Source organism: Muntiacus reevesi, chromosome 3 (genome assembly GCF_963930625.1).
Source record: "Muntiacus reevesi chromosome 3, mMunRee1.1, whole genome shotgun sequence".
NCBI lineage: Eukaryota > Metazoa > Chordata > Mammalia > Artiodactyla > Cervidae > Muntiacus > Muntiacus reevesi.
The window spans coordinates 9329329-9342178 of record NC_089251.1 but is presented as its reverse complement, the minus strand read 5'-3'; the positions used below and the strand labels follow the sequence as shown (position 1 = coordinate 9342178).

Below are 12850 nucleotides of genomic sequence, written 5' to 3'. Positions count from 1 at the left end.
GGCTTTTGGCATGAATCATTTGCTCAACAAGGATTGGGAATACGTTCTTCATATTTATGAGGAGGAAATGAAAGAGAGCACAGGATGGGGGAGGGGAGAGGAACAGGCAAAATTAATGGTGTCGCAGACCTACTGTATTAAACCCGGTGCAGCGGCAGCCCCGGGCGCCGAGGGACCTCACTTGGGCTGCGGGAAGCTTTGACGGTGCAACCTCCCGTTCCGTGTGCACAGGAGGGGGGGTCTTCATCCCTCTTTTAATGGCTGCACCACTGACGTTCTGGCTTTATGATCAGGGACGTTCGTAGAGTATGGAGGGTGAGGTCGCTAAGTGGTTTGCAGTTGACTTCTGTTAAAACCCAACTTGTCAGATAGAAGACGTTGGAGAAGGATATTGATGAATGCCCATCCATCTGTAGGGCAGGGAAACATACCCGGCTGTTAATTTCTCAATGCAGAAAGCAGTGATGACATAGAAAAGCAACTGCCATGAAAAAAAAAAAAAAGTATGATTAGATCAGACGATTCTGAAAGCAGCTGATGTTTGCGAGTTGGGTTAATGGTTCAAACCCTTTCTCCATGGTCAGAGATTTACTCCGTATTAGGGTTCCGCTCTCCACTTGCTGTGCTGGCCTGTGCGTTGTTTTCCCAAGACCCAGCTACCTGAAATGTAATCATTTTAAATCCTCTGCAAATACCAGCTTTTGAAAGAGACGGCTTTCTGACCACAGTGCCGAGAAAACACTGGTCATAGTTTATACTCGACACTTTGACCTTCATGGCTAAATTTCAGGAATTTATTTCATTTGTGTACTTTTGGTTTATAATGCATTTATTAAATATACTTTTAATATTTTTGTTGGCATTATTTAGATTTGTCATCCGAGCAAGTCCATTATGATTTCTGATTCTGAGTGGCCCGCCTGGTTGAAAATGTACCCCAAAATAGTAATTTATTCAGTTGAGTAAATAGTAAATAGTAATTTACTCAGTAATTATTGAGTACCTACTGTTTGCCAAGATCTATGCTAGGCTTGGATATATAGTAGTAGCAGAGATGGTTTTGTTCCTCATGGTTCTTAAACCCTGGTGGGGAAGCAGATGCTACATTAAAACCTCACAAACATGCCATTAGAAACTGATATGAAGGAAAGTTGAGAGTGCCAGGAGGGAACAAAGCGTAGAATTTAGATGATAGGAGTTCCCTGCTTGGCTTTCAGTGATGGTGCTGGCACTGGGCAGGACGGGCGGGCCACAGAGACTGAGGGCCGCGCCCTTCTCTGAGCAGGCCAGGCTTGCCGTGCAGGGCAAGGTGGCGGGGTCGTCTGGGAACACAGCGCAAGTAAACCGCGCGTGTGCTTAATGGGGGCTTGGGCTTTTCTGGAAGATGGGCATGCCAAGTGCGTTGTTAGCATCCTAACAGGAGAGATTTGGGATGGGAAGGCATCATTCTTTTTCTAACTGGCTCTAACTAGAGAGAGGGGGAGCGAAGTTGTAAATGACTCTGAAGATGTTAATGAAACCTCCAAGGTGGCCCCACTTTGTTTTAAGTTGTAGGGTAGATCTCTTTAGAGCTCGTTTCCAACTTGAAATGTGGGCTGCAAGTGCCAGCGCGTTTGCAGAGAATTCTCTCTCGCAATTATAGGACAGCGTGCCATCTTCGAAGATATTTTTGCTCTGGTTACGGAAAACTGTGCACTGTGGACCCCATGCACCACCACTAAGTAGAAGCTTTAAGAGGCCCCTGTGCATGTCATTTTGGAAGATGTGTAATATTAGGCAGCAGGGCTTTTCCACTCTGTGTGAGTTTACGATTCGTGGGGTTTTACAGAATATATCTAGCCACTGAAATGCGTGTCAATATGCAGAGACCAGCGATCATTGGGGAGTGTGGTTGATTCTCTGTTAGAGATGCAGCTCCCCTGCCTCCCGGGGCAACAGCCACCCCGGGAATGTGCTCTTCTAAACCTGCTTGCCCTAGAGCTGATGCTCAGGGCTAAGGGGCCACGTGGCCCTGGGACATGGGTGCACAGCTGCCTTCTGCTCGGTTACATCTTGGGCATCTCCTGGGCCACTTGTCCTGCTAACCAAGGCCACGTCTGAGTGGCCTTGAGGTTCTGCAGATGAAATCCTTTCCTGGGGGCCACCAGAGTCCCCGTGTAGCCGCTGGGGATCATTAACTGGCACCTACTCTAATTAACCTGCTGTCGTAAAGCTGCATGAGTCATTGTGTTAAATATGCGTTTTGAAGCCAGAATGGCAGACCCACCACAGGCGTGTTCAGATTAATCGTCTGTATCTCTTTTCTTTCTTCCCAAGAGCCATTTAGGGAACGTGTTAGTGGACATGAAGCTCATCGACATCAAGGACACTCTGCCTGTCGGCTTCATCCCGATTCAGGAGACGGTGGACACACGTGAGTCACCCTCTGGCCCTACTCACCACAGTGAGAGTTTTCTTCCTCCAGGTGTATGTGTAGACATTTTTATGTGCAATTTGCTTCAGAAACATTTTAGGAGGGCTTACTGCGTGCCCACAAATAAACCCTGCTGCTTTTGACATGTGTCTGACTTGGCTCTACTTTGGCATGTTCTGGGTAGAGGTGTAGAAGTGAGCAGAACTCACCCTTTTCTCTGAGAATGGGGCTCCCTGCTGAATCAGTTCACTTGGGAAACCGGTTGTAGTTTGTCCTTAGCCCATCCTCCAGCGATGCTGAAGCCAAGCTTCACACAAGACCCAGAAGCAAAAGGAAAAAACCTAAAAGACGCTCAGGGAATACAAATGCCCTGATATCCCCACTTTTGGTTCTTGGTATAGGAAAAGTCAGAACCAGAAAGACTGCAAGTTAGAGTCCTCAAGATCTGAAATTGAGGGAAGACCCTCAGGGAAGACTCTGAGCAACATGGAGCAGGAGTGAGTGGCTGACACGTCGGAAGCTTCTTCAGGACCGCGTGGCAGTCTGAGGTTCTTGTCGTGGCGTCAGTCACTAGGCAGTGCTGGAAACCCCTGGGTGGCTGAGCCGCCTCAGTTTAATGTACAGCAACTAACTTGCTTTATTTTATATTACTTAGGACCAGTGTTAGGATAGCCGCAAGAGTGATGTGGCAAATAAGAAACAAATCCAGAGGATCCTTCCTTTATGACACATGATCCATCATGAAACTTTGCATCTCAGTTTTTGTCACACTTACTTTGTTTTTCCCATTTTAGACCTACTTTTTTTTGGGCGGCGGGGGGGGGCTGTTTTCCTGCAAACATTTCTTATAGATCAGACTTTCCATATCTACATGGACCCCACATAGCTATTATTTTAATGAAACAAGTGAATTCCATGGGTAGCATACTTTTCTTAATGCTCTCTTCACTTTTGGACATTGGTCTACTTCTAGTTGTTTGTTATTAACATGTACTAGCTAATAATTTCACAGCAGTCAGTATTTAGTATGTATTTACTATGTAGCCCCTGTTGTAAATGTTATATATACCTGATCGCATTTCATCTTCAGAAGACCCCTGAAGATAGGTACCTATTTGGAGATAGGTATTATTAATACATACCTGTTTCACATATGAGAAAAATGAGGTGCAGTAGCAACTTAAGGATTAAAGAATTTACCCAAGGTTAAACATCTAGAATGGAATGGAAAGAATACATGGAGGAACTATATAAGAAAGATCTTAATGAACCAGATTACCACAACGGTGTGGTTAGTCACCCAGAGCCAGACACTCTGGAGTGTGAAGTCAAATGGGCCTTAAGAAGCACTGCTGTTAATAAAGCTAGCAGATGCAGTGAAATTCCAGCAGAACTATTCAGATCCCTAAAGGATGATGCCATCAAGGTTTTGCATTCATTATGTCAGCAAATCTGGAAGACCCAGCAGTGGCCACAGGACTGGAAAAGGTCAGTCCTCATCCCAGTTCCCAAGAAGGGTAGTACCAAAGAAATGTGCTAACCATTGGACAATTGCACTCATCTCCCATGCTAGCAAGGTCATGCTTAAAATCTTGCATGCCCAGCTTCAGCATTATGCAAACCAAGAACTTCCAGATGTCCAAACTGGGTTTAGAAAAGGAAGAGGAACTAGAGATCAAATTGCCAACATTCTCTGGATTATAGAGAAAGCAAGAGAATTTCAGAAAAACAGCTATCTCTGTTTCATCAGCTACACTAAAGCCTTTGACTGTGTGGATCATGACAAACTGTAGAAAGCTCTTAGAGAGATGGGGATACCAGACCATCTTACCTGTCTCTGGAGAAACCTATATGCAGGTCAAGAAGCAACAGTTAGAAACCTGTGTGGAACAACTGATTAGCTCAAGGTCGAGAAAGGAATACAACAGAGCTGTCTGCCGTCACCCTGTTTGTTTAACCTATACACTGAGCACATCATGAGAAATGCCAGGCTGGATGAGTTAGAAGCTAGAATCAAGATAGGCAGAAGAAAAATCAACAACCTCAGATATGTGGATGATTCCACTGTAATGGCAGAAAGTGAAGAGGAACTAAAGAGCCTCTCGTTGAGGGTGAAGGAGGAAGGTGAAAGAGCTGGCTAAAGACTAAATATTTAAAAAAAAAAAAACAAAAAAAAAAAACCCTAAGATTGTGGACATCTAGCCCAATTGCTACATGGCAAATAGAAGGGGAAAAGGTGGAAATAGTGACAGATTTCCTGTTCTTAGGATCCAAAATCACTGCGGATGGTGACTGCAGCCATAAAACCAGAAAACAATTGCTTCTTGGCAGGAAAGCAATGACAAACCTAGACCATGTGTTGAAAAGCATAGACATTACTGTGCCAACAAAGGTCCATATAGTCAAGGCTGTGGTCTTCCCAGTGCTCACAGATGGTTGTGAGAACTGGACCATAAAGAAGGCAAAATGCCGAAGAATTGATGCCTTTGATCTGTGATCCTGGAGAAGACTCCTGGGGCAGAAGAAGTGGCATCAGAGGATGAGATGGTTGGACAGCATCACCAATGCAATGAACGTGAACTTGGGCAAACTTCAGGAGATGGTGAGGGACAGGGAGGCCAGGCGTGCTGTAGTCCATAGGGTCACAAAGAGTTGGACACGACTGGGTGACTGAACAACAACACATCTAGAAGTAGGGAAGTAACTGGGTTACACACAGAAGCATGACTCGCCACGCTTTTAACCACAGTGCCACCCTGAAAACGCAGGTGAATTCTGCTTTATATATATATATTGATATATTTGAGTTTTATATATTGATATGTTTGAGTTTGGGGATAACAGCTTTATTGAGGTATAATTCACATACCATACAATTTACCCATTTAAATTTGTAGCTCAGTGGTTTTTAGTGTATTCACAGTTGTGCAACCATCAACACGATCAGTTTTAGAACATTTCATTACCCCCAAAGAAACTGCATACCCACTAGTAATCACTCTCCTTTTCTCCCTAGTCCTCACCTTTCTACCCTCTACCAGCCATAGGCAACCACTAATCTACTTGCTGTATAGATTTACCTATTTTAGATGTTTCATGTAAGTGAAATCACATAATCTGTAGTCTTTTGTGTCTGGCTTCCTTCACTTAGTATAATGTTTTCAAGGTAGCATGTCAGTACTCCATTCCTTTTTATTGCCAAGTAATACTCCATTATATGGATATAGCATTTTGCATATCCATTCAGTTGATGGATATTTGGGTTGTTTCATTTTGGATTATTGCCCTGAACACTGGATGCACAAGCTTTTGTGTGGGCGTATGTTTTCACTGCTCTTGGGCATACACCTAGGTATGGAATTGCTAGGTCATATGGTAACTCTATATTTAACTTTTTAAGGAACTGCCAAACTGTTCTCCGAAGGAGCTATATACCCTTTTGCATTCCAACCAGCAGGGTTTAAAGGTTCTAGTTTATCCTCATCTTCACCAATATTTGTTATTATCCTTCTTTTTGGTTCTAACCATCTTAGTGGGGATGCAGTGGTCTCTCATTGTGGTCTTGGTTTGTTTCCCTGTGGCTAGTGATGGTGAACACTTTTTCATATGCTTATTATCTGTTTGTATATTTTCTCTAGAGAAATACTATTCTAATTCTTTGCCTGTTTAAAATTGGTCTTTTTTTATGATTGAGTAATAAGAACATTTTCTTATATTCTAGATGTAAGTCCTTTATCAGTTACATGATTTGAAAAAAATTTCTCCCATTCTGTGGGTTTTCATTTCATTTTCTTTTTTTAAATTAAGGTATAGTTGACATACATTCATTTCATTTTCTTAATACTGTCCTTTGAAACAGAGAAGTTTTTATTTTGATGACGTTCCATTTATCTATTTTTGTTGTTGTTGTTCATGCTTTTGGAGTCATGACTAAGAAACCATTGCAAATCCAAGGTCACCAAGATTTATGCCAATGTTTTCTTCTAAGAGTTTTATAGTTTTATCTCCTTCACTTAGGTCTTTGATCCATTTTGAATTGATGCTTGTGAATTGTTCAAGATAGGAGTTCAAATGCTTGTGAATAGTTCAAGATAGAAGTTCAAATTTATTCTTTTAAAGAAAATATTTTTGTTGAAGTATAGTTGATATACAACAGATTTATTCTTTCTTCCAGAATCATTTGTTGAAAAGACTATCCTTTCCCTCACTGAATTGCCTTAGTATCCTTGCTGAATATCAGTTGACTGTAAATGTGAAGGTTTGTTTCTAGACTCCGAGTTCTCTTCCTATGATCTGTAGGTCTTTCATTAGGCCAAACCACAGGCTTGATTATTGGAGTTTTGTAGCTGGTTTTGAAACCAAGAATCCTCCACCTTTGTTCTTCTTTTTAAAGCTATTTTGGCTATTCTGGGTCCCTCAAACTTCCACACCAATTCTAAAATTAGTCAATTTCTACAAAGAAACCATCTGGGATTTTGATAAGGAATGGTGTTGAATCTGTAGGTCAGTTTGAGTATGTATAGATTTTGAATGATTTTCCTGTGATAAGTTTACAAGTACTTGAGGTTACTGGATCCTGGGTCCTCTACATCTGCCCCCGACCTTCCTCTGCAAGCATCTTTCTCATCTTTAAGCACCAGCGCTTGACCCAGACCAAACCACTCACTGTGCCCTTTTGTGCATCTCTCGTTCTTTTGTTCTTTTTAAAAAGCTCCCTTCTGTTTGTTTATTTATGGCCGTGCTGGGTCTTTGTTGCAGCGCATGGGCTTTCTCTAGTTGTGGTGGCTTCTCTTGTTGCAGGGCGCAGGTTCTAGGGCACGTGGGCTTCAGGGGTTGTGGCGTGTGGTTTCCGCAGTTGCAGTTCCAGGCTGTCGTGCAAGGCTCCGTAGTTGTGTGCACGGGCTTAGTTGTTCTGCAGCCTGTGGAATCTTCCCAGACCAGGGATCGAACCCATGCCCCCCTGTGTTGGCAGGCAGATTTGTAACCACTGGACCGCGAGGGAAGTCCATTTGTGCTCCTTGCTTTCCTGATTCCACGGATCTGCTTTGTTGTTTTCCCTGCCTGAGATGCCCTTTCCCTCAGCTCCGAATGTCACACCTCATGTCTTTGTAGGGTGAGCTCTGATCTCTGGATGCAAGTGTAAAGCAGGCTCTCTTCTCTCCTCAGTCAGCTACCGTGGGTGCGTGTCTCCTGCAGGCTCTGCAGACTTGGCTTTGGAATACAGAGATGAGCCTAGGAAAAGGACCCACACGGGGCTTAGTCCAGAGAGTGACTATAGTCAGCTGGTCAGGAGCCCTGTCTGCTTTCTTTACTACTCTTCAGCTGCTTGACACAGCACCTGTTTGTTGAAGGGAGGGAGGAAAGTAGGCAAATGTGAAGGACAGTGGTGGAAAAGCCCATAGGGTTCCAGTTCTGAATGCCGGTCATTCCCTCTGTTAGCACAGACTGCACTTGGCGTAGTGGGAGGAACTTGGACTCTGGAGTCAATCTCACCTAATGTGGAGTCTGGCTCTGCCACTTACAAATGAGGGACTCTGGGCAAATGACTTCACCTTCCTGGGCCTCAGTTTCCTCATCTGTAAAATGGGGCAGCACTGTCCACCTCATAATGTTGTTCTTAGCTTACATTATAGCCATTTACATGTTTTCTTTATGTCTTTGCTACTTATCTCTTTCTTGAAGGGCAAGATCTAAGGGGGTTTTTTTGTGTTTTTTTTTTTTAAAGATCTATGCTTAATTCATCTTTGATGATCTTTGTTTAATTCACATAAGGTACCTGCCATACACAGCTCAGAGGATGAGCTCAGTAAAGATAGGCTTTATTACCCTCTGCTGTCAAATTAACTTCCAGAAACACCAGTTCACATTGCCCCTGATGATACCGGCTTGTACCTGTTTTCCACAGGCCTGCTTCATATTTTTAATTTAGCTTTATTGTTCTCATTTTATTTAATTTTTACTTATTATTTATTAGCAATACTGAACATCTTCACAAGTTTTTGGTTACTCTTTTTGCTTAATGGTCTGCTTAAAAACTAAAACTGACTTGTAGACTTGTATTAATTTCCTACTTCTCCCTATGTTTTTCTTAGTTTTAAAATTTGCATTGTTGTTTGTTTTTGACAACTAAGTGGCTTAAAATGTCTCTATATTGATTTACTATAGAGTCAAGGGATTTCTCGTTTTGCATTTTCCTCTCAATTTGTTGAATCTGTTGAGCAAGGAGGCCCAGGACTGAGTCCTGGTCTAGCTACTGTACAGCCACCTGATCCTGGGAAGTCGCCCCAGTGACTGGGGGTGTGTTGGTCACTACCCACGTGGACAGTCTGAGGTTGGGTTCTGGCATCTCCAACAGGTGTCGTATCCCACAGGGAAGGGTGACTGTAGAGTCATCTATTCATTTAGGGTCATCCAATCTGTGGTCAGCTCTGGGACGCTTGAGAGCATTTAAGATCCTGACTTTTTTTTTTAAATCAGCCAGCAAGATGAGACTCCTGTAATTAATTTAAAATACGTTTTGTTGCAATCCATAAGGCACTTAAAAACTGGAAGGCTGTTTGTTTTAGTAAAGTGCTGTGTCCTTTCTCTGTGTTCATTAGCATGACTGAACACATTTCTATTGACTCTGTATAATATGTTTACTTAAAGTCAGGCCTGTTTAAGCATGTGTAATTAGCGGCTCCATCTCTTACCTCGAGTTTGCTGTAAATGGAAGAATGGGGCAAAGAGCAGCTGGCAAAGCAAGTACATAAAATACCTGCATCTTGGTTTACTTTGAGGAAAGGTCTCACCTCCTTCACACTTTCAAAGGCCCTTGAGTTATCAGCTAATAGTTTTTAAAGCTGCAGGGTTGCTGTGGACAGTCTCCCCGCAGTAACCCTTCCTGGCTTGTTGGATCCGGTGTTCAGGGTCTAGATTCAGTATCCAGTTTTATTACTCAGAGCTCGTACGTCTGATCAAGCGCTCGGTTTCCTCTCCTAAGAGCAGAACACAAAGTTTCTGAGTTTTTCTTCTGATAATCCCAAAACATCAGCACCTGAGTCTCATCTTCCCTTGGTAAAATCAAGACTAGCAGCAACACAGCGCTTCCCTCTTGTGTCTTTCTCTCCGATGTAAATATGCTTATTTCCTGCAGCAGAACTGAAAGGCCTTGGAAGTCAGTGCCAAGCACTGACACAGATCACGTGCTCGAGGCTTCCTCACAGTATTATGACAAGAATGACCACGACTCTTCTTTACTGAGCACTTACTGCGTGCCGGGCACCGGGCTAAGTGAAGCATACGTGTCATCACATTTCACCACCCCGTGTTCCTACAGTGTCAGGCTTCATTAACTCCCTTTTAGATGATGAAACCAAGGCTCAGAGAAGTTAAGTCCCTTGCCTGAGATGAGGGTCCTGGAAAATGATGGAGTTGGAATTTTAACCCAGATCTGTCTGACCCATGTACTGAATGGCTGCAGTTGATTGAAACTCATCATGTGTGGTTTAAAAACCACACATGAACAAACCAAAACCATGTGGGTGGTCACCCCTGGTGGTTGTTAGGCCACAACTCATTGCCCTAAGACTTGATAAATTAGAGAAAAGAGTCACAGATATGTCTGTCCTTTCCTGTACTAGAGCCTGTTTCAGGGAGACCAAATAGTTGAAGAATGAAAGATTTTTTTAATATAGAAAAATTCCAACTAATAAACGCAGAAGGAATGACAGAGTTAGAAAATCGCCAGTTGACACCTTTAATGAAGTTACAGGTCTCGGCACGGTTGTCGGGATGAGAAGACCACCCAGAGGAGGGTGTCAGGGACTTTATAACCAGGCCACTGGGCTGAGGGCACCAGAGCCCACTGAGAGTGTCATCACGTTTCATGCATCCCGTCACCCATCAGATGTACGTGCACCACCCGTGGAGTGCTCCTGCCTGTGCTGCCTAACCCGGGTAGAATTGAGCCTTTCAGTCAGCTGCGTTACAGGAGGTACAGCGGGTGACCCAAGCTCTCCATGCTGTGAGTGCCCTGAAGATGAAGGGAAGGTGGAGAGGTCACCACAGAACGATAGAGACATATCCACCGAACGCCATGCACAGACAGTGTCTGGATCTTGGTCCAGACAAACCGACAGCTAAATGACGTTTTTGCAATATTGGAGAAAACCTGAATGCAGACTAGTTGATGACATGAAGGACTCATTTTTTTGTTAAGAATAATAACATCATAGTGGTTATGGTAAAAAATAAAAAATTAGCCTGCCCTGGATGCCTTCTGAGATATTAGTGGGTGAAATGACATCATGCTGGGGAGTCATTTTAAATCTCTGCAGAGCTGAAGAGGGCGGGGGAGGAGACGAGAGGGTTCCTCCATTGTTGACAGGATTGAGTTGGGTTCATGGGAACACGTGGATTCAGCTTATTTCCTGTTCTCTTTATTGGGGGGAATGTTTGAAGATCTCTGTAATAAAAAGTGAAGAAGAGAAGGTCCGTGTAGTGAAATGTGTTAACACTGGGGGCATCCGTGTGCTTGGGTCCGAGGGCTGGAGCAGCGAGCAGGTTGCAGTCGTGGATTTATCCCTGGCTCCTTCTGGCAGGGATGTGTGTGCGCTCCGTAGGCCCCTTCCCGGCAGTGGGTGTCGGGGATCAGGCCCCGAACGCAGAGCAGGGTGACCGAGACTACCCACTGCGACCCTGCCCTGGGCCGGAACGATGGCGCCCCAGCCTTTCTGTCGGGCGTCTTGGACGACCAGTTACTTCCACCGCTGGGAAGGGAACGTGACGGGAGGCGTGGTGTTGAGAATAGAGATGTGGGCACCTCTGGAAGACTCATGCCTTTTCTTGTGGTCCTTTCCTTCAGAGGAAGTGGCTTTTAGGAAGAAGAGGCTGTGCATTAAATTTATCCCGCGGGATTCAACCGAAGCGGCCATTTGTGACATTCGGATCATGGGCCGGACCAAGCAGGCCCCACCTCAGTACACGTTCATCGGGTAAGTCCCAGCAAGGCCAGGCTCGTCACTGCTGTCTGCCGAGCGTGCTCAGGTCCCTCCCAGGGGCCAGGTCCGGAGCCCTATGTGACCCGCAGCCTCTTAGCCACCTACCTCTCGTGGGCCTCCAGTCTCAGCGCTTCTCGCTGCCCTTCCTGCCCAGATAACAGCCAGTCCAGGACACCACCCTCCTGACCTCTCCTCCAGTGTTCACACCGCTTGCTCCATCTAGGGGGCTCTCCTTCCCCCCTCCTCCTGTGTGTTCATTCTCAGGCTCTCAGGGGTCCTTCCAGATGCCTTGAGCCAAGGGACTGCCTCCTTTCCGACCACTGGGCCTCAACTCTCCTCACGGTTTATTCGCCCCATCACAGTTTAGGGAGCATCCCATTTGGTGCACAAGGCCAAAGCCCCTGGATATGGCAGTGAGTGAGGCAAAGAGCCTGCTCCCGTGGAGCTGGTGTTCAGAAAGGGAGAGATGAGCAACAGACAAGAAACCTGTGAGTGAGACCATTTCAGCTGGTGAAGAAATGGGGGCAACTAGGAATGAGGGGTGTCTGCTCCCCAAGTGCAGAGGCGAGGTAGAGAGTCAGAAGGGGGATGAAGGGGTGCTGGCTATCCAAAAGATAACAGATGTTCACCCATCAGGCCACTGAAATTCGGGTCTCTCAGATTAACAGTGTGGTAGGTGGATTTTGGCCTCTTGGCCACATGCCATCTCCCTGGCTGGCTTTGCAGGCTTCTCCTACTTGACTTTGGAGGTCAACTTCTTGGATCTTGCTCATTTGAGCCTAAACCCTCCTCTTTACTTGAAAAGCCATGGCCTTTCCTTGAAGGCTGCAAGATAGATAGATACATGGATGGATAGATAGATATAGCCAGCTGTATTGTTTGCTTGAAGCACTTGGGGAGCAAGTGTCACAGAAATAGAGTTTATTTTCATCTTGGTGCACAACAGCTTGTTTGACTCTTCAGCTATAGAATCTGAATACTCTTCTCTGAGATTTTGAGGTCCCTAAGAAGGACTCTGTGATCACACCCTTTCTACACACTCAAAACTCCCATTTTGCAACACGGTTTAAACTCATTATGTAAACAAGATTACTAGAATAGAAAACAGTTAAGAAAATAACCATACTTCAGGTATCTTAGAAACAGCCACTTACATACAAATAGTAGAAACCAACAATTTAATAATTGCTACATCTATTATGTATATTCAGTTACTATGTGTATTCAGGTTTTTAAAATTACACCCTATACTCCTTTCAAAGATTCAATTTTTAACCAATTTAAGCAATTCTGAAGAATAGATTCTTACCATATATGTCTTGGTAATCAAAACTAGAATCCTTTTCTTATATCATTTTGAGAAGATTGCTAAATAAAGTATATTTTTGTTTCATCTTGGGGCAAAAATTCTTTTCCAGACAAAGATAATTCCAGTGTTATTTGTAAGGAAAGAGAT

At 44.2% G+C, this 12850-nt stretch overlaps 1 protein-coding gene across 5 annotated transcripts in view; it reads left to right on the top strand.

Annotated features, from left to right (window-relative positions):
• The window catches only part of MVB12B (multivesicular body subunit 12B), a 186454-nt gene that overhangs the window by 62687 nt on the left and 110917 nt on the right, over positions 1–12850 (top strand). For all 5 annotated transcript variants that reach the window (XM_065928437.1, XM_065928436.1, XM_065928439.1 and 2 more), the window contains exons 4-5: positions 2317–2413; positions 11259–11388. In XM_065928437.1, the coding sequence (XP_065784509.1) occupies positions 2317–2413; positions 11259–11388 (227 nt within the window). The remainder of the gene's footprint in view (positions 1–2316; positions 2414–11258; positions 11389–12850) is intronic.